At 38.7% G+C, this 20,936-nt stretch overlaps 1 protein-coding gene across 1 annotated transcript; it reads right to left on the bottom strand.

Moving 5' to 3' along the window:
• Nucleotides 1-2,521: 2,521 nt before the first annotated feature.
• LOC137769228 (vascular non-inflammatory molecule 3-like) lies at nt 2,522-11,853 on the bottom strand. The gene is given in 7 exon segments (XM_068550970.1): nt 2,522-2,741; nt 3,438-3,611; nt 4,296-4,669; nt 5,450-5,741; nt 7,528-7,723; nt 11,400-11,527; nt 11,641-11,853. Coding segments are annotated over 7 exon segments (1,473 nt in total). The 3' UTR covers nt 2,522-2,645.
• Nucleotides 11,854-20,936: the final 9,083 nt, after the last annotated feature.

Here is a 20,936-nt window from a genome sequence, read left to right as displayed (position 1 = left end):
CTTAATTATTTATTAATACTATGAAAGATAGATATTACCATCAGAATAGTAGGTTGTGTCTGGGATTTTACAAATGAAATTTGGATAAAATAGTAAGAGCAGTTTATTCTGCCGATTTTCTATATGGTAGGTGCTGTGTAGCGTGGAAAAAAAACTTGGACTCAAACACCAGTTCTCACATCTACCAGCTATATAACCTTAGATGAGTCATTACACTTTAATAAGCTTCATTTCCTTCTTCTGGTTCAAAAAACAGCTTAGCCGTCTTCCTAAGAATAGTTTTTAGAATTAGAAATCATGATCGTAAAGCACCTAGCACAGTGCCTGGCAAATGATAGTGTTGAATAAATGGTAAGAATTATTTTTGTAATGTTTATACTGAGTGTTTCTGTTACTAAGAGTAGGATCTTATGAATATACTTTGATTATACTATCTTGGTTTTTACAAGTGGTTTTCTTGCTCTTTTTCTTGAATGGTATGATCCCAGGCTGAATGTTATTTCTATCACCTTGATTTCTAAAACAATTTCTCTTATAAATCTTTTGGTTTTTTTTTAATTAAAAAAAATTTTTATTGAAGTATAGTTGATGTACAATATTGTGTTAGTTTCAGGTGTACAGCAAAGTGATTCATTTATACATATATTCTTATAAATCTTAAATTACCTGACTGGACTGGACAAAAAGCACTAATCAGAGACCCTGAAATAATAATTTAGTTCCTCCATCCTTCTCCCATGCCTTCCAAAATTATTTTTAGAATTATTAAAATATTTTTAGTGAAAAACATATCACAGACAAAAAAAATTTTAGTACCTGTATTGTAAAGCAATTTCTTTAGTGCATATACTGCTTAATTTAAATTCCAAAGGTGACATCTCTAAAAATAAAGCATTTTTCAATTACAAAAATATATATATATATTTAATGGCTAGAACACTGTGTTAATTTCCTATTGACATTAATCTGATTGATAAAGTTGTTTACATTGTAAGAATGTATGTTTGCCATAAGACTTAATAAAACTTTTATTTTTTTAATATAGCTTCAAATCATTATTATGTGGCTTGAACTGTCTCTCATGAAAAAAATTTTTTTGTTTTTTGCCTACCAATGAATTATACTCTGCTGCCTCAGAAACACTAGTTGAAGCCAGAAGAGTGGCTTCACTCTCCAAAGAAAGAATTTCAATGAGGAAGACACAGCTGTGAGGGCTGAGTCTAGCAAGGTCCTCATTTATAAGTCATAGTAAATAAAATGAGAATTAGGGGGAGAAGGGTGAGAGACAAAAAAAGCGGTCAAAGAAATAAAAGACGCGGGATATTAAAAGATAAGGGGCAAAACGACTTTCAGAGGGGCACTGGGTTGTTTAGTCCCAGTGAGTAAGAGCTGAGAACACCCCAGTACTAGAGAAGGGCAGAGGTCAGCTTATATAAGATGGCTGGGGTGAGGGGCAGTGAGGAAGCTAGAGCCACCAGGTACTAATGCAAGCTCCAACAACTGTCTAGAAGAGAGAGAGAAGCCTAGAAAGAACCAACATGAGGCCATTGTGGGGAAGAAGGTCACGTCCTGCACAAGCGGAGGAGTCTAAGGCATAGGTAGCATCCTAGACATCGAGTGTTGTAGCCCCTGGAGAGAGATTCCGAGTAAAATGGAAACAGAGAGACAAAGGGCATTTTCTGCTGCTCAGAATGTCTCTGGCTTCCTGGAACTGGATTGAATTAAACCGAGTAGAAATAAACACCTGGGAAAAGATTAGGAAAGCAGTTGTCATACGTTTTAAGGGAAGGGAAAGGTGTCCCCAAACTCAGAGTTATCCCCAACCTCTCCCACACATCCTAGAGAGCCCTCCTGCTCTCATGTGTGTCTGTTCCCAGAGTTAATAAGTGACAAACCAGGGAAAGGACTCAGGGCGCCAGGGTCAAGGGACCAAAGGTAACCGGGAGAAAGGTAACAGGGTAGTCTTTTCTGAGGAAGCTCCTGTCTGGCAACAAATCCATGAGTATGAGGGGGTTTAACCAGGATTGGGTAAATTTTAGGAAAGAATAATTTCAGAAGGAAACAGCGTGTGGTCTGAAGGAGATCATTTATTCATTTATCTCTTTTTAAATTTCCATTCACAAGTATCTAATTTCCATACAAATATTCCATAAAAATAGAATAAAGAGATAATGGAACAATTTTAATTTGTTATAAAAGTCATTCATAATTACTTTAAAAGATACCCTTGTTTTTTAACTTCCTGTATCCTAAAGACTAGGACCAAATACCCTCCACATTTTCAACGCTTACCCTGTGCATTTACAAATGAGAGACACAATATTTGCATACGTTAGAGAAGTTACCACAAAAGGACTCTTCTAGGCTTTCCTCCCATAAATACATTGTTGCACTATACACAGACATACTGACACATACTTAAGTGCACCCACACAGAAGATGCATGCAGCTCCCAGAAATGAATATGTAAAATGTACACACACATCCATTGCTTTTTAAATCTTCTTAAGTTTGTTGTTTCAGCAAAGTGATGACATCTCTTCTAAACAGACACTAAAGACTCTCTCTTTTCCCTCTGTCTTTGCCAGGCTAATCCTGAAAGGATGGCGGTGAAGGGGATCATGGTAGTTGCCCAGTTCCCCGCCCTAAGCGTGGAGGGTCCCTCTCAAACACTCTTCCATACAGGGCCAGAACCAAGAAAGACAAAGGGGCTCCGCCTCGGCTCTGCAGACGTCCATCTCCTGAAACCCGATCAAAGAAAGCAAAGGATTAACTTCAATGCAGAGTTGGTCCCAGCCCAGAAGCTTTCTCTGACAACATCACTCTAAAAGCAACATGAAATAGTCAAAAGCGCACAAAATTTGGAGTCAGAAGACCCCTGTTTCAGCTCTACATGTCTAATAGTATCAGAGGGACTTTGGATGAACGTGTGGCAAATAAATCTATTGCCCTGGGGATTAAGTAAGATAACGTATAAAAACGAGTTGTTTTTTTTTTTAATTCATGAAACAACTCTACGAAGTATCAATTATTACTATCATTATTATAACTATGCAGAATAATGCACCCATGAGATAAGTTATAGATGCATTATTTAATGTATTCAACTTGGACCTTCTCCACTATGCAAAAAAAGAAAACATTAGTTGCCGGCTATCATTGGCAATCAGTATTTTTATTTTAATTCTTCCATAATCTCCTTGTTCCCTTGGATCTCAAAATCACATTTATGTAGAAAAATAAACCCCAAATTCTCCACCACAGCCTAAGGACAGTCTAGAACCACAACTTGTCTTCCATATCATAGTTTCTTTGTACAAGTTGCTTGAATAAGGTGAATGACAATGTTGCCATGTAGTCTCATTATTTCAACGATTTTCATTAGGCCAGTCTACTGCATCTGTTCAAAGGAATTTATCCTCCTGAAAATCTCCTACCTCATAATGTCTTTCAGGGGCAAGCTGACTCCCACTAAGAACGATCTGTGGGAAAACATAACTCGTTCCAAATGTGCCACTGAGGGAGAATTCTTCAAACTTGGTAAAAGCTGACCCTGCAGGCTCTCCACAAGTTCTCAGGTCAGTGGTTTGACACTTCAGTAATGTGCATACCTGTGTAGGAAAAGAAAAATGGTTGGAAATCTTGGAAATATTTTCTCAGCTAAAAATACAATTTCAAAGAATAGAAGAATATTTGTTAGGTTGCCTCTTAAGTAGTTTTTTTTTCAATTGCAGCTCATAATCTATTAGTGAATCCTAAAATTAATTTAGTGAGTCAAGATTAGCCCTTTTTTCAATGAAGCAAAATGGAGTAGACTAGAATTTTCAAAATTAGAGTATGTTGGATATAATTATAGCTATTTCTAATTCTGATTTGAATTATTTTATAAAATGTTTGTTTCAATTAAGTATCTCTTTTAACTCACTCATACATCTTGACTGCGCTTGTTTATGATGTGAAATGGACTTCTTGCTCTGGACTCTAGTTGAAGACAGTTTGCAAAACACAGCTCTAAAGTTACCTGACAGAAAAAGAGAGTATATGGGGGTTGTAGCTTTTTAAACTTGAACCCAGTCTGCTGAGAACTAATCAATCTGCTTCATGTTTTTACCTTGCAGCTCTAATTCTGTTCTCACTAAGACTGAACAAATAATGTGTTCTAGGGAGAAAAGTTCAGTGACAAATGTAACACCATTCCAATTAACTGAATCCAGCACAAATCTTAAAGAAATGCAATGATGACCTAGAAGACAAATCAGTAAAAGAGCCATTCTAACATATTCGGGTGTTTCTACCTGTAAGTAATACTGGCCTTCTACCATGTGAAGTCTGTCGAAGACACCTAGTGCATACACCTCATTGGTTCGTTTCTCAGACATCTTGTAAGTTAAGTGACAACACAGGTCTTTCTGACAAACTGTGTAATTTCCTGTGTTTCCCTTAAGCTTAGTGAAAGTGAACGCATCAAAATAAGTCATCCCTGGAAAACTCAACCGTTCAGATGAGAATGGCTTGACACCTCTGGCATAAGTACTCCAGTGAACAGCTGCAGAGTAAATGGCTTCTCTTCGAGGCCAGGACTTCAATTCTGAGAGCATCAGCTGGCCACTCTCTGTTTCCATGTCATAGTAATACACCTTGACAGCCTCCGGTGAGTAGATTCCACTGCCTACGGGTGACATAAAGAAACACAAACATTGGTTTCAAATTTTGCATGGTGACAAACTAATAGAATCACTTCCGTAAGAACTGAAATATAAAGTTATGAAAGCATAAGCATTTTCAAGATAAGGAGGGAGAGAGCTTTACATTGACCTAAATTCCAATTTGACTCTGAGTCTTCCATATGGGACTGCTTACACTGAAACTATATGACTTGATAGCTTTTTTTTTTTTAACTTAAACTCGCCTTTCTTTAGCCAACTTAACAGTAAACCAGAAAATTTCTCAAACATGAAGAACAATTTTAGCTCTCCACTAACCTATCTAATTTGTTTGTGTTTGAGATTCTTCACCTGGATCAGTGAACAACAAACCAGTCAAGAGGGGAGGCTGCTTTACCTTGAAAGTGGATACCATAAAGGATAAACTCTGAAAACCTGATTAAGTCTAAAGTGATTTTATCACCTCAACAGCAAGATTTATTTCAATATTACTCATGGATGTTAGCTGCAGCATTCTTTAGCTCTGGCTTTGCTTTTTTTATGTAACTTGAATTCTCTCTAACTCCGATTTCCCCTCGCGTGAAATTGAGAATATAATGTTTTCCTCCTTCTTTACTCCCAGGAATAATGTTCCTTAAATAATGCTGGTATAGAAGCCCATGCTCTTATTAATTTTGTGACATTGGAGTTAATAGAAGAATCTTTAAAGAAAAGCATGGCTTGAAAATGAAGGAAGGCTTCCCAAGACTGTGGCTACCTGTTGGGGCAGAACCAGGGTGAGGTACGTGTCATGTGCATGCTCGTGTTGTGGGTATTGGCAGCAAGCAGGTTGACTCCCAGGGCTCGGGCCTATGCCGAGTGGAAGGGGACCGCCGAGAGGAGGGGCAGCGTGTTGTACCAGGCCGTGGGGTAGAGAATGCTGTCAACCTGAAACTCTTCCACCACCATCACAGCTAGATCATGAGAAAATATGTCAAAGCAAGTGAAAATGCCAAACTTCCCAAAGGGAGAGTCAAAAGTCACAAGTTCTGAATCCTTGGGGAAATCAAATTGAATTTCAGGTGCAAAAAGATTGCACTGTTAAGCGAAACGCAAAGAAGGGGAAGATTAGTAAGAAAACTGTCAAATAGAAGTGATCAATATCTTCAAAATCTTTTCTCGTGCACATGTTGGTGTGCATACTTAAAACTGTTACACATAAATTAGTGTAAATTATACCCAGTATACCACTGTCTGTGAGTTTTCTCACTGTGACATTCATCAAAACACTTCATTTTCCCACAACCTATGAATCAACCAATGAGTGCATATCTACAAATGATATTTATTTATTTTTAATTAATTAATTTATTTTTGGCTGCGTTGGGTCTTCGTTGCTGCGCACGGGCTTTCTCTAGTTGTGGCGAGCGGGGGCTACTCTTCATTGTGGTGCGCGGGCTTCTCATTGCGGTGGCTTCTCTTGGTGCGGAGCACGGGCTCTAGGTGCATGGGTTTCAGTAGTTGTGGCACGTGGGCTCAGTAGTTGTGGCTCGCGGGCTCTAGAGCACAGGCTCTGTAGTTGTGGCGCACGGGTTTAGCTGCTCCGTGGCATGTGGGATCTTCCCGGACCAGGGATTGAACTTGTGTCCCCTACATTGGCAGGCGGATTCTTAACCACTGTGGCACCAGGGAAGCCCCTACAAATGATATTTAAAAGATGAATATTTGTCTTAAAATCGCTTGAAATTTTGAACCTCACAAATTTCTGATGGTTTTCCACTCTACTCTTTAAATACCAACAGCACTGTCCGTGTGAAGTCTAACACGGTAATAAAATAAACTTTGTCATGTCTCCCCATGGTACTGCTAGGTTTATATAAGTGAGGTGACGTAGATTGGAACTTAATTTAGACAATGTAATAGCTAAACCTTGTTAATTAGTAAGCCATTAGAATTTTTTTTCCAGCCTGATTATTGCTCCCAAACTCCAACTACCCTGGGCTCAGGAGAACAGCCTTATGTTCTGCTCACGTTTTTATTTGGCCTGATGTGTGCATATGTGCTCAGGCAACACCCCACCCCCACCCGACCAGTGAGCATCCCAAGCTCCTCGGCCCTCGGCTCAGGGGGTAGCCCATCCTTCATCCCCAGCTGATCGACTCGAGGGCGGCATGTGGCTGATTTGGAGTCAAGGAAGGTTAAGGTTTTTGCAGGGTTTCTAGGAAAGACAAATGCAGTCTTCCTCCGGATTTTGTTGCTATTAGGATACGTGCTTTGTGATGAGCAGCCGTGTGGCTTCTGAAAGGACAGTCATCCTGGGAAAAAGTTGTTACAAAGGAATAAGAGAGCTAGAGGGATGGCTGACATCTTCTGGGCCTCTGAGGGACAGACTGCGTCGGAAACTAGACCTACCCTTTCTATGATTTATATTTTCTCAGGTACCTAAGCAAGGAAATTCTGTGTTGTTGTTTTTTAAGCCAATTTCAGTTGGGGGGTTTTTTCTATCATTGCAATCAAAAAAGTCCTAATGAAATGAATGACTACAGCTTAATACCAAATGTCAACAAATTGGGTCAAAAAACTAACTCTAGTACTAAATCTTGTGATGAAACTGAGCATTTCTCCTTTCTCAGCGAATACTAAAATCCTCGTGCAGCTATTAGCACATCTGCTTTAATAGTCTGCTAGATTCTATTTTATGACTAATTCAAATTCAGAACCCTTATACGAAATCAAAGTAAGTTAAATCCCTTTTTCAACTAAGTGTAATAATTCAGAAACGCATTCACAACAGTTCCCTCACCAGCATTCACAGACAAGTATACCTAGCTATCACAAACAAAAGAAGTAAATCGAGCTTAGCTAAGACACAAGTAATTCTCACCTTGTGGTAGCGGGCCACCAGCCTACCCTCAGAATCAAATACCACATCAGTGTTGTATTGGTAACGACCATCAGGGGGACACTGAGGGTCACTGGCATTGCATGGCTTCTTGTCCCCAATATTTTCCACAATGTAGATAGAATTGTCCTTGGCCAGACAGCTGAGCCTTTCTTGCACTGGGCTGCGGCCAAACCTAATTCAATAGATATTGCCTTAAACTCAGTGTGTGTTAGTGATTTTGGAACTTCCAAAGTGATACTTTATTTGCCCGTTACCTATAACACACAACAGCTCTAGGTTAAGAATCAACAGTAAAGATTTAAAAACTCACATGTAATACAATCTTCTTTATGAAAACTAACCTATTTTTTAATTGGCAGATTCAAGATGGCAGTGCAAGACTGAAGCACAGAGCAAATTGAGGGGGAAGAGGAGAAAGAAGAGAAGCAACATATTTTCTTATGACGTTCTCCCAGGAACACAAATGAAAGGCTTGAAATTTAACACTTTTCTAATGGGGAGGACTTTTTCCATAATCCAAGCCACAGTCCTACTAGAAGGCAGTATAGAGTTGGTCCCAGGCAGATCATCTTCTACAGAGAACAAATGCAGCATTAGGTACCAGAAATATTTTTAAAAAGAAAAGGAAAAAAGGATTTCACTATGCAGTCTCAGTGTCCCCATTTGTCAGTGCAACACAATAGCTTCCCTTCTATCTTAGAGGGCCCTTCAGTGAAACCCTGGGATAAATACAGACTATGAAATTGTTTTTCAGAGTAATGCCCAAACCACCCACCTTGGGGATATTTACCCTAGAAATAAGAAGGGATTGAGGTGAGGAAATAGGTGGGATTATAGCTGGCTTCAAATAATTGAAAGACTCTAATTTGAAGAAGATGAGTCACGTATCTCAATATACGATAGGCGCAGTATGAACCCCAAAGGAAGCTATAGATAGATGATTTCAGTGGAAAATAAGATTAAAATTTCTAGCAACCAGAACACGCTAAGAAGTGGATTCACTAGTCACTGGAAATTTCAAGTATAAGATGGTGCTTCCAGGCACTCAAGAGTCCATTCCGTTAGCGTGGCTCAGTGGAAATGGCTGTGTTTGAATTCCAGCCAGGCTAATTACCAATTGTGAAACCTTAAGCTCCCTTCTTTTCTTCATATTTAAAATGGAATAGGGACTTCCCTGGTGGCGCAGTGGTTAAGAATCCGCCTGCCAATGCAGGGCACACGGGTTCGAGCCCTGGTCCGGGAAGATCCCACATGCCGCAGAGCAACTAAGCCCGTGAGCCACAACTACTGAGCCTGCACTCTACAGCCTGCGTGCCACAACTACTGAGCCCACGTGCTACAACTACTGAAGCCCATGTGCCTAGAGCCCATGCTCCGCAACAAGAGAAGCCACTGCAGTGAGAAGCCCGCGCACTGCAACAAAGAGTAGCCCCCGCTTGCTGCAACTAGAGAAAGCCCACGTGCAGCAATGAAGACCCAACACAGCCAAAAATAAATAAATAAATAAATAAAAAGAAACAAACAAACGAAAAAATCATAAAATAAAATGGGAATAGTTATACCTGCTACATAAATTGAATGAGATAATGTGCATAGTGTACCAGATACAGATTCTGGAACCAAGCAGGTGCTCAGTAAATAAATAATGGCCATTATGGATTTTGTAACTACAAGAAGACAGGCCAGAACACTGATGACTTGATTGCTTGTAGAGACCATTCAGACTCTCCATGGTTTCTCAGTCCCTTTGCAATTGATGTTGAACTAATCTTTGAATAGAAAGAAGAGATTGTGACCATTTCTTTTATTTTGCCTTCTGGAAAAGCAGGGTAATATTGTCAACATTCATATTCATTAAGGCCTTAATAAAACTATTATATATTTTATTTTGGTTTTTTTTTTTTTTTTTTTGGCTAAATAATTAGGGTATTTTAATGTTTCCTATTAGTTCCTCATGGGGAAAGCCCAAGGAAGAATGACATGTGTCAGTATTCTAAATGATAGTACTTAAATACACAAGGATGACTGTGGAATTTTATTACCCCTTTTAGGGATAAATGACACTAGGGAAGAAACGGTGGCTCTCTTTACCAATATTAGCATTATATTAAATACTGGATTTTTCTTTTCTACAACACAGAGTTGAAAGCTTGCCATTTGAGTAAGTGTCTGCAAGACTCAGTAATATTAAAGTTTCATCAGTCACCTACCTTCCCTACGTACAATAATTCATCAGAGACTAATTATCAGGCTTCAGGACATCTTTCCCCTAAGAAAGTCAGTTTTATCAGCCAAGGCAAATAGAGTGTATTTCAGTATAAGCCTCTTGAATTACTGCAAATAATGAGTCCTTCCTGCTCTGGGAAAAGCCCCATAATCAAGTAGAAACTGAGTCATAATTACGTGATTACTATAAACACAGACTGTGCAACGTTCAGAGAAAAATTTTCCAAAGGTGAAAATCCCGGGGTGAGACCTGACTCACGTAATAGAGCTCTTATGTTGCAACATTGGACTTGACTTTCCAACTGATTTCAAGTGGTCAAAATTATTTAAGAAGTTTCTTTTTTTGTGTGCTAGATAATAGTTCTGAACAGAGGCATGTAAATTTTAAATTAGCAAATTAAATTACTTTTTAATGCATTGATTTTGCCAGTTAAAGGGATTACATATGAACTATTTTAAAAAGTAAATACACGTAAAATAATTTATTTTCAAAAATCTTTCTTATATTTTATACAGATTTTCTTTAAGAAACTTATGCCTAAACTACAGCTATAAACAATTATTAAATTTCTTGAAGGACAAGAAAGCAAAAGTTCAGATCCCGCTCCTTCTGTTAAAAAAAAGTAATAGTGAGAGCTAACACTGAAGAGGGCACCATAGTATATAGAGTCTATGTATTACTTCACTTTGCTCTCATTTTGGGGGTGTTTTTTTTTTTTTTTGGCCGTGTTGCTCGACTTGCGGGATCTTAGTTCCCCAACCAGGGATTGAACCCAGGCCCTTAGCAGTGAAAGCATGGAGTCCGAACCACTGAACAAGCAAGGAATTCCCTATACTGCGTGTCTACTCTGTAAAGTGAAGTAGGAGAGGAAATTTTATTATCCCTGGTTTACAGATAAAGAAACCGAGATGTCAATAGTTTGTCTGTCCCACGTCACTCAGTCAGGAGGTGGAAGAATGTGGTCTCAGAAAAAGCACCTCCTTTTTCAAGTCCTATGCAATTTCCGCTCACAGTACTGATTACATTGCATGCCAATATCAAAGCCCTTTGGGAACATAAACCCATTCATCTTTTTACCATTCCTGAGGAGGAGGCAGGTGTTCATGGGTGGACCTGCTTACTTACATTTGAGAACGTAAGTCCTAGATATCACAACTTTCTCACTTTGTTGAAACCCAATTAAGCACATCTGTTATAAAAACTGTGTGTACACATACTATTCATGAAAGAAAACTACAATAAATAACCAACCAAACATCATCTTCTCAAGTCATTTACCAAACAGGAGACAAGCCAGATGGTACACATTATGAAGAATTAGAGAAGTCTAAATCCAGTGCCACAGACTGATTTTTTGTCAGCAGGAATACTAGTCAAGCTTACTGAACTTGCTGTTACAATATCACAACATTTGTTTAAAATCAAAGGGCAGCTGCTTCCTCTTGCTACCCTTTGGTTTTAGACAAATGTTGTGGAAGGGAGACGCAAGAGGGAGGCATACGGGGATCTGTGTATGCATATAGCTGATTCACTTTGTTATACAGCAGCAACTAACACATCATTGTAAATCAATTATACTCCAATAAAGATGTTAAAAAAAATCAAAGGGTAATGATATTATCTCTGGGGGTCTCTACATGGAATCCAGTTCACTTCAGGATCTGGGATATCCTGCAGATAGGGATAAATGGTCTCCCTTGTGAAGACTCAGCCATAAATTCCATCTTCTGGGGTCACAATGATATGTGCACCCTGCTCAAAACAAGTAGGAGCAAAAAAGTTTCTCCCAAATTCTAAACACTCACATTCTTATCAAGTTCCAAATTTCCTTTCCAATATCCCAGCCAGTGTAGAAAGGGCAATACCTACCTGGCTGCCAGTTTAACTGCTTTCTCTAGGACATCTATATTCCTGCTCATCAGGAGCAAAGCTTCTTCTTTTGGCACAGGAGTTTCTGTCCTGTTTGGTAACATAACAGCATGCTCATACACTGCAGCAATAAAAGTGTCCAGTGCACCAACACTCAGGACAAAGAAGGCCAGAACGGCACCACATTTTGGAAAATATGATATAATCATAGCTGAAACTTAGTGCGCTTTGATAAACTCAGATTCTTGTATTTTGTATCACTGGAAAAACTTTTATGTTAAAGACCTTCCTGTCTGCTACCACCTATCTTCACTTGCTCATGAATAGATTACGCAGCACGGGGTTGAGAAAGAATATTGTGAAAGAAGTACATAATCAGATTGACTCAAGTGTCCGATGCTGTTGTTGGCATTGTTCAGAGGTCGACCCAACTCTAAAAGTGGAGTTAATGAGCCAACCAGATTAGTCCACCCCATTCCAAAACACACTGGCTGTTAAACTCTTTTCTTTTAATAAAATATATTTTCCTGGTAGTTCAATATTTCCATTAATAGGACCAATATGGGATCACTGTAGTAAGAGCTGTCGTAGCAACAATTTGTGCAAATTTACATATTTCGCTGTAAGAGACAGAACAGAGTGTTAGGCAAGCCCTGGTTTTAACAGAGCTCACAAAATGGCTCACAAAGTATACATGCTAATGACTGAACTCAATGTTCATGACCAGTGACCATTAGTGTTCGCATTTATAAGAGGCTATCAGCAGAAAACACGGGAAAGACCGCCTAGTAATCTGAGATATTAGAACGTTACCTGAACACTGTGCAAAACATAGATAGATGATAACGTGATCAATGATGGCAAGTGCCCACCAGGTTAAAACTCCAGACCTCTCGAGAACCCAGCTAATGCTGTGGAGTTTATGTGCAGAAAACCAGGGAGCTAGGCTTTGGGGTCATACAATTTCTTCATCTTTATAGAATACGCTCATTTTTCAAGTGAACCCCTTTTCCCTAAATACGTATACTAGCACATCGCTCAAAATCTAATTTTCAAGAGGTTGTTTCCTTATGCCTTGTCTGATGTAGGGAAACTGGTAGGTTTGGGATATTTGTGCCTTTTGTTTCTTTAGTTGCTTCAGTTCTATAATTTTAAGCCCTTTAATTCTAATAACTTTTTTTCATTATCTGAATATGCCTTTATTCTCCCAGACTCCCTGGTGAGTTTCCATGTGTCCTTATGAAATAATATCCATCAGACACAAATTCATTTCAGAAAAAAATATTCAAGGACAAGACGAGACCTGTGTAAGACAGATAAATTGCTTTATAATGAGAAGGAACTTATTTTCATATGTCAAGTTGAAATTCTACCTGTTGCTTCAGTCGACCTGACTTTCTGAATAGAAGCAAAAAGAAACAAAGGAATTTCCCTTCACTCTCCCTAATATCAGGAAGTGTACCAACTTTTTATTATGTTGAAATCAATAGAAACTTGCATTAAATATTTCGTTACAAAGTGTCGTTAGTAATGTCTTTGCCTCATTTGTACATAAGGAATAGGGATTGTGGATGCAAATTATTTAAACGAGGTTTGAACGTAAACATTCAAGTACCTAATTTGAATGACAGTTCAAAATTATTGTGGGATTAGGAAGTTTAGAGTCTAAAGTTTTGTATTAAAATAAATATAATTCTGCCTTTAAATATGTAAGGTACAAATTTTAAAGGGGAGAAGGGCCGGTAGAATAAAATCTCTAAGTTTGTTGGCTCTCCCCAGGTCGTTAGTTCCAATATCCATTATAAAACTTGCTTTCTATTTTTATCATCAGAGTCCTGACTCTGTGGCCAAGAGTTACTCTTACAGGCCCTCCATCAGCCCTTCTGATCTCACTCCTCCCAACTTAATCTTCAATCAATACTGCAAACTACTGAGTTCCCTTAACCCTTGCTCTCATTAAGTGAAATGCTTCCCATGTGTATATCAAATCAAGGCAGACAATCAGAGCCTTCTCCCACTCAGTCCCATTTTATCTTTCCTGTTCTTAGCTAAGACCACCCTTCTTATCATATTTTAATACACTTACTACCGCTCTGATCCTGGGTTGATTCCTCGCTAAATCCTGACCTTCCAACTCAGGTTTCTCACCTCTCACCTCTGTTGCTGTTCACTTCTCTGAACCCTGAATGCACTTATGGTCAGTAGTCACATTATTAATTAGTTTTCGTTCTGTATTCTACTGTCTTGCCCCCATAGCAGATCCTTTTCTACTTCATACCTTTAACTACCCTCTATGAACTGAAAACTACTGTCTCTATCTTTAGCTCAAACTTCTCTCCTGAACTCCAGGATTGTTTATCCAACTAAATAGACTTCCACAAGCTCCTACAAAGCATCAATCCACTTGCCGGCATCCATGCCTATCAAGTCCACCTCCCCTCCTCTCACTATCAATGACTGCTCATGCCCCTCTCTACGTCCTTTCCTTATCCTTGTTCACTGGATCCCAAAGACATTGCTTTAGAAATTCTCTCTCTTCCTCCTTCTCATCAATTTTTCTTTGTCTATTGGGTTAATTCCATCAGCATACAAATATCCTGTTGTATTTCTTACCTTAAATAAAAACAAAACAAAACCCTCTCTTGATCTGACAACCCCTTCCAGTTCCCGTCTCATTTCTCTGTTCTATTGTACAACAGAACTCTTCTACATGGTTGCGTATACTCTCTGTCTTAATTCCTTCCTTCCCATCAGGATTTTGTCCCCATGACTTCACCACCTTGTCAAGGTCACCACTGATCTCTGCGTTACTAAGTTAGTTGACATGCTGGCAGCATTTGACACAGCTGCCACTACCTCATTTTTGAAGCACTTTCTTTGCCCACAATTTCCTGCTTTTCCTCATTCTTTCTTCTTGGTTTTTGTACTTATTTACTTCAGAGTTTTTTTGTGGCCTTTTTTCTTCCTGCTTCCTTCTCATCATCCCTAACCTCTCAACGATGTTTGCTTTGGAGCCTAATTCTTAGAAATCTTCTGTTCCTATCTGCACTCACTGCTTAGGTGATTTCATCCATTTTGTGGCTTTAAATACCATTTATATGTTAGTGATTCAAAGATCTCTATCTCTATCTCAGACCTCTCCTTGAACTCCAGACTTTTGTGCCCTAAAACTATTTTGTCTGCTCAGAATCTCCAGTTGGATATATAAAGGCGTATCAAATCAACATAAACAAAACTGAGCTTTTGACCTTCCATTTCCGACACTCCTGAAGTTAGTCTTTCAGATCTCAGTTAATGGCTTCTGTAAACTACCAGTTGTTGAGGCCAAAGCCCTTGGAGTTATCCTTCCTTCTATCTTTGTCTCTCACTCTATACACTTTCAATCAGGAGGTCTTTCACTACTGCAACTCTGGTCCAAGCCCACCATCATCTCTGTCCTGGGTTATTCCAATACCCTGCTACCTGTTTCTGGTACCACTTCTACTTTTGCACAACAGCAGTTAGAGTGATCCTATTAAAATGTAAAACTAATTGTGTCAATCTGCTCAAAAACTTCCAAAGGCCTCCTACTTCACTTTTCAGTGTAAAAAGCCAAGTTCTTGCAATGCCTGCAAGATCCAGCCTTCTATTACTTCATACATCAACTCCTAGTGATTTCCTCCATGTTCATTTGGCTCCAGTTGTATTGGCCTTGGCCTCTTTGATGTTCCTCAATGTGCTATTGTGCCACCACTACCCTGAGGGAACTATTAAAATTGTCTCCTATATGGCTACCCTACATTTAGAATTTTCCCTTCTTATCTATCCTCCAAACTACTAGCAAAGTAATTTTTTATGGAAATTTAGTTGATTTACAAAGTTGTGTTAATTTCTGCTGTACAGCAAAGTGATTCAGTTATACATATATATACAATCTTTTTTTGTATTCTATTTCATTATGGTTTATCATAGGATACTGAACATAGTTCTCTGTGCTATACAGTAGGACCTTGTTGTTTATTCATTCTGTATATAAAAGTGCAAAGTAATTTTTAAAATTATTTAGTTCATCATGATACTTGACTCTAAAATCCCTCAATGGGTCTTTTAGCTTCAGGATAAAGTCCAGACTTCATTTGTGCTTCAATGATCTGGCCCTTGCCTATCTTTCTGGCCTCAAATTTTTTCATTGTCTCTCCTTACCCTTCCTCCTTTTACCCTCCCCCAGCCTCAATGTATTGTTCTCTACTTGCAGCATGCCATTCTTCCATGTCTTTGTATGCATGACTGTCTCTACCTAGGATGTTCTGATTGACTTACCCAACTGGTCTCTGACAACTCTCTTGTCTTCCAAGGCAAAATTGACCCATTATAATATTCTGTGATGTTCATTACATGTATTAAATGAGATACTTGGAAATGCAGAACACAGTGTGAGGCATATTCTACTCGCTCAATATTTGATTATTATGATAATGAGTGACAATGATGATGGTGATGCTCTGTCTCCTAGACTGAGATTCTTAGAAAAGAAACTTTTGTTTTATTCGTCATCACCATCCAGCACAAGACCTTCCTGACCAGTTGTAGGAATCCAAAATAAGTTGTTGGACTTCTTAAGATGCACAGGGAGATATGTACAAGAATGCTCAGAGAAGCTTTATTTATAATAGGAAATAATATTAATAATAAGTATAATAGGTAAAAAAAAACCCAAAGTAAAAAACCTAAGCATCCATTGAGCTGGACTAAACCACAGAAACAAATACAGGGACAAAGGCTGTTGAAACTGGTGATTCAGAGTCAGCTGATGTTACCTTTTGATTCAGTTTGTCACTGAGAATTCACATAAGTTCCACAAAGTATATATTTGAGATCAACGATATAAGTGTCCACAAAACCTGTTCTCCCAGAGGTGCACCCAAAGTTTATGGTTTCAGCAGCCCTCCTGTAGTGAAGAACATAGCAGCTCAGAGGAAGCCAGAGGATGGGCCTGCTGCTTTTTTACTGATGTCTGTGTGAGAGGCCATGACAACATGCCTGGACCACCACTGCATCACAGCTGACTGCTTCCACATTTTGTCCTTTACTATATTATCAAGCTTACCCAAGATTTCAGAGCAGCGGGTTTGGCCATGCCCACCATATTCGTCAGTAGGAGAGAAGACAAATGAATATTGTCTTATCCATTGTATCAGATGATATGCAACCAGGAAAACAGAATCCACACCAGTTATTTTAAGAGAATTTAACATAGGGATTTGGTTAAACAGGTATTTGATGAATGAAGGACAAAAGAGGAACACTGAGGTAACACACACAAGATAACTGAGGAAAGCAGCTACCACTCCTTATATTCGCGAGAAAAGGGAAGAGGAGAATGTCAGGAGCTAGAAGCTTTCCAGGGAACCCCGTGGAGCTGAGGCTCAGACCCCTAGGGAGAGGGTGCTCTCCAGCTGGTGCTGATAAGCCAGCACCTCAGAGGGGGACCTCCACAGAGCTGGGACTCATCCCTTGAGGAGACACTGGTTGGTGCTGGTATTTTTGAAGGAGAGTAATGACACTGATTCTGAAAGTATGGAAAAAACTGAAAGCTAGAACCAAGTGCTACTGGAACAAACTACTGCTGTCAGGTACAGTACTGCTGATGGGACGACACTGACAGGTGAGCAAACGGAAGTCCCTCCACTCCTCGTCCAATCTTCTGTTTCCCTCTAGCGTCCTCTATTGGCAGAACCTAACAGGGAGCCAGGTGACAAAGGAGAAATATGTTTGCCTAGTCCCAGCCTCATCATCACAAAGAAGAATACAGAAAGGTGGGTTTGGAGCTGAGAGACAATAGCTGAATAACTGGCACACTAAGGCAACTGTACAGCGTACACTGTGAAAATGCATGAGGTAGATTGATGCTCGTTTGCGTAGATAAAACTCAAAGTTTCTTATGTAAAAATAAGAAATATGCAGCATGATATGTATAATTTGATGCCACATATACAAAATTTTTAAAAATGCAAAATAGTACTAAGATATTTATGTACATATGTAATAAACTACCAAGAAGTCATGGGAATGATCTAAAATAACCTTAGGATAATGACTTCCTCTAATAAAAGCAAACAGGGAAAGGAGAAGAATGCAATTGGGAGGAAATACAAAAGGAGTTCATTCTATTCATAACATCTTATTCCATAAACGGGGCAGAGGGTACATATTCTTTCACTTAATTTCTTGTACTATCACTTTACCATCTTTTCTAGTATATTTGGATTCCTTTCAAATTAGTGAGATGTTTAATTGATGAATAGGTTCCTAGCCATGAGGCATGAGTTAGGACTTAATAGTAAGGCACATATCTGCCCTCCAACTACATACTTCCTACTTCTATTTTCATGTAGTCAAGGGCATGTTTATACTAGATGTCTCCCAGCAGGAGTAAATTACAAGCAATTGCTTTTCCGTCATGTCCAAATGACAATGCTCTCACAATTCACTGATATGTTCTATGAATTGCTAAGATACTTAAATCTAAATTCATATATGGTCATATTGGAAGTGTGATCTGGTCAGTGAAAGATTTATATCTTGTACAGTAGAATCTACAGAACTATCTTGTCCCAAATACAAACAGACACCCATTCTGGGCACCCATTCTCTCTGTTCTTAGTAATTTTTTTTAGTTCATTCAGCAGCTTTGTTTCAGGCACTGTGCCATACATTAGAAATACATCATGGTGAGTAAGCATGATTTCTGTCCCTGAGAAGTTCACTTCAGTGGTAAATATATCAAATGTGATGCTTTTTATAACATGAAGTGTTACTAGTACTTACCAGTGCCATGAGGGTTGTAAGAATTTATAACGGATGTAAAGTCTTGTAGGAATAATTTATTTTAGGCCTCACATTCTTTGCTTTAAAATCTACCGTTTCTTATATTTTTAATTAAGTCTTAGATTTCTTTAGCTCTGGCTTTTCAATTCTAGCACATGGAACCTTACCTGTAATCTTGAAGTTGCTATGGTGGACCTCCTAATTACAGATAAGAGAAGGGCAGGCTAAATGCAGGTGGGTGGGGAATGAAAGTCAAACAGAAAAGCCACCTGAAGTGTATTCTATGTAAGGTCTGATGCCCAAAACATTAAATTCCTGTCCTATCACTGGTAACCACATGAGTGTCCTTGTAAAGTTGTCTATGAAAACCCCCATTTTAGCCTTCTGGAATTCAAATATTTTATACGTCTGTTATACCCGCTCTTCATTTATAAAGCCCTTCTGGCTCATTAGTCATCCTGGGTAACTGCATTTAAATTTGCACTTCTGATTCTAGAAGATATATAAACTGCCATTTTTCTTTATCATAAAAAATGAGTATTGACCTTTTTTGCCTCTTTTCTCTTTGTTCATAAAAAAAAAAATCAGACTCTCTTAGGAAACTCATCTTCAAACAGTATAATGAAAAACTCAATACCAGCAATCTCCTAAAATGTTTTCATACTTCATTATTTATTTTATTAAAAAGATTGAAATTATAGTGTAAAGTGAACTTAGCATAAGAATTCCTCAGTCTCCAGCTAATGGACTGAATTTTGAGAGTTCAACAGGAACAAGTGAAGGTTAGCGTATCTTTCTAAAAATTAACATCTGGGATAAAAAAAAAATGAAAAGTACATAAGAGGAGCAGGGAAACAAGGGCTCACAACTCTTATAACTGATCAAAGCTATCATCAGGGTTGTTCGATCCATATTTACATGAGGTGTCACAAGATATTTGAGGACAGGTAAATTAATATCATGCAGTTCATCCCTATTATTTTTCTCCTTCGACTTATCATCAAGTGGCCTGGAAATTCTCTAGGAGATTGTTAAAATATCTTCTTTCCTCCTCCAAGTACTACTTCATGTCTCCAGGTCCAGTAACTCAAGAAATCCTCTTGCCAGTTGTTACTGTTTTTATTCAATACATCCAAATATCTTTTCAAGAATGCCTTTGTTAGAGGTATCTGTGTGTGGCTAAGTGTTTGAGTGTGTGTGTGTGTGTGTTATGACCATATTTACTTAAGCAGGCATCAGCCCTAAGATTTTTTTAGAACATTATCATCTATGAGATACCTAAGACAGATGGTCAGAATGGAGTTAAAGAATGTGAATGGAATTTAAGAGAGGTCAAAACAGAGAAAAAAATGCCACTGGAAATCACTTATGTAGATGAATATGCTAACACCATGAGGATGGGTCAAAATGCAAAGAAGGAATAAAAAAGTAGAAAGTAGAGGTAGTGATCCTTGCAGAGTAGGCTGCGAATATATCACAGAAATTACTGGACTAGATTATATGACAGGGGCAGTGTCACAGAATGAATGGTAAAAAGATCAAAGAGAATGCATAGACCATGTCCCAGTACCTAGTGCCTGGAACATAGTATGAAATCAACAAATGCTATCTGAATGAAAGAACAAAAGACAGAGAGTGAGCGCTGACGGAAACCTGAAGCTGAAGGAGCAGCTTTGCAGTACAGGTGCCCGCAACTGGGAAGCTGTGACAGCGCATTTTAGGAAGAAGCCTGGTGAAATCCAGGATAGGTGGAAACCAGCACCTTGTTTATTCCCTCCAGAACCACAGGAGACTCAAGAACTAACATGAAATTTTAAGGTGAGACAGAAAGACGCCTATCAAAGAAACTGGACTCTGACATCAGATTCGTTAGAAACTAATGAGCTACTCCCTCAAGCGTAGTTCCCTAAATCAATGCCAAATGAAACTACTTGAGATGTTTGATAAAACACAGTGGGTGTGTGAAAACCACTGACAAGATATGGGTTAAAACATTGTGATGCAATTTTGCAGTTAAGTACTCTTTATTTTCCTTGCGACTGGTGCTCTTTGTTTTTCATTTTTGTTTTTATTTGTAATGAGTTGAAGTACAGCTGACAGCTCTAAGTGTGAATGAAGGGAAGAACTGTCCCTTAGAATCTGTGAGGATATCCTTGCTTGTATCTTTCTCAAACCAGTGGGTTTAGTTTCAGCGGTCGACTGGAAGTGAAATATCGTTGCCCAAGAGTCACAGAACACATTGCAAAACCATTGCATAATGTCTAACTTCCTCAAGCGAAACCTGGCAAATCTGAAATGTTCTATATTTTATGAAGAGATAAAAGAACACACAATTTTGACGATTATGTGATTTTGGACTATTTACATACATGTACATTCACCACCACTAAAAAAGCAGGTACTCAATGTTGAAAATAGTGTTACCATTAACAGTCATGGTGGGGCTTCCCTGGTGGCTCAGTGGTTAAGAATCCACCTGCCAATG

The sequence above is a fragment of the Eschrichtius robustus genome, chromosome 9 (assembly GCF_028021215.1).
Source record: "Eschrichtius robustus isolate mEscRob2 chromosome 9, mEscRob2.pri, whole genome shotgun sequence".
Taxonomy (NCBI): Eukaryota; Metazoa; Chordata; class Mammalia; order Artiodactyla; family Eschrichtiidae; genus Eschrichtius; species Eschrichtius robustus.
This window is presented reverse-complemented; position numbering and strand designations above follow the sequence as displayed.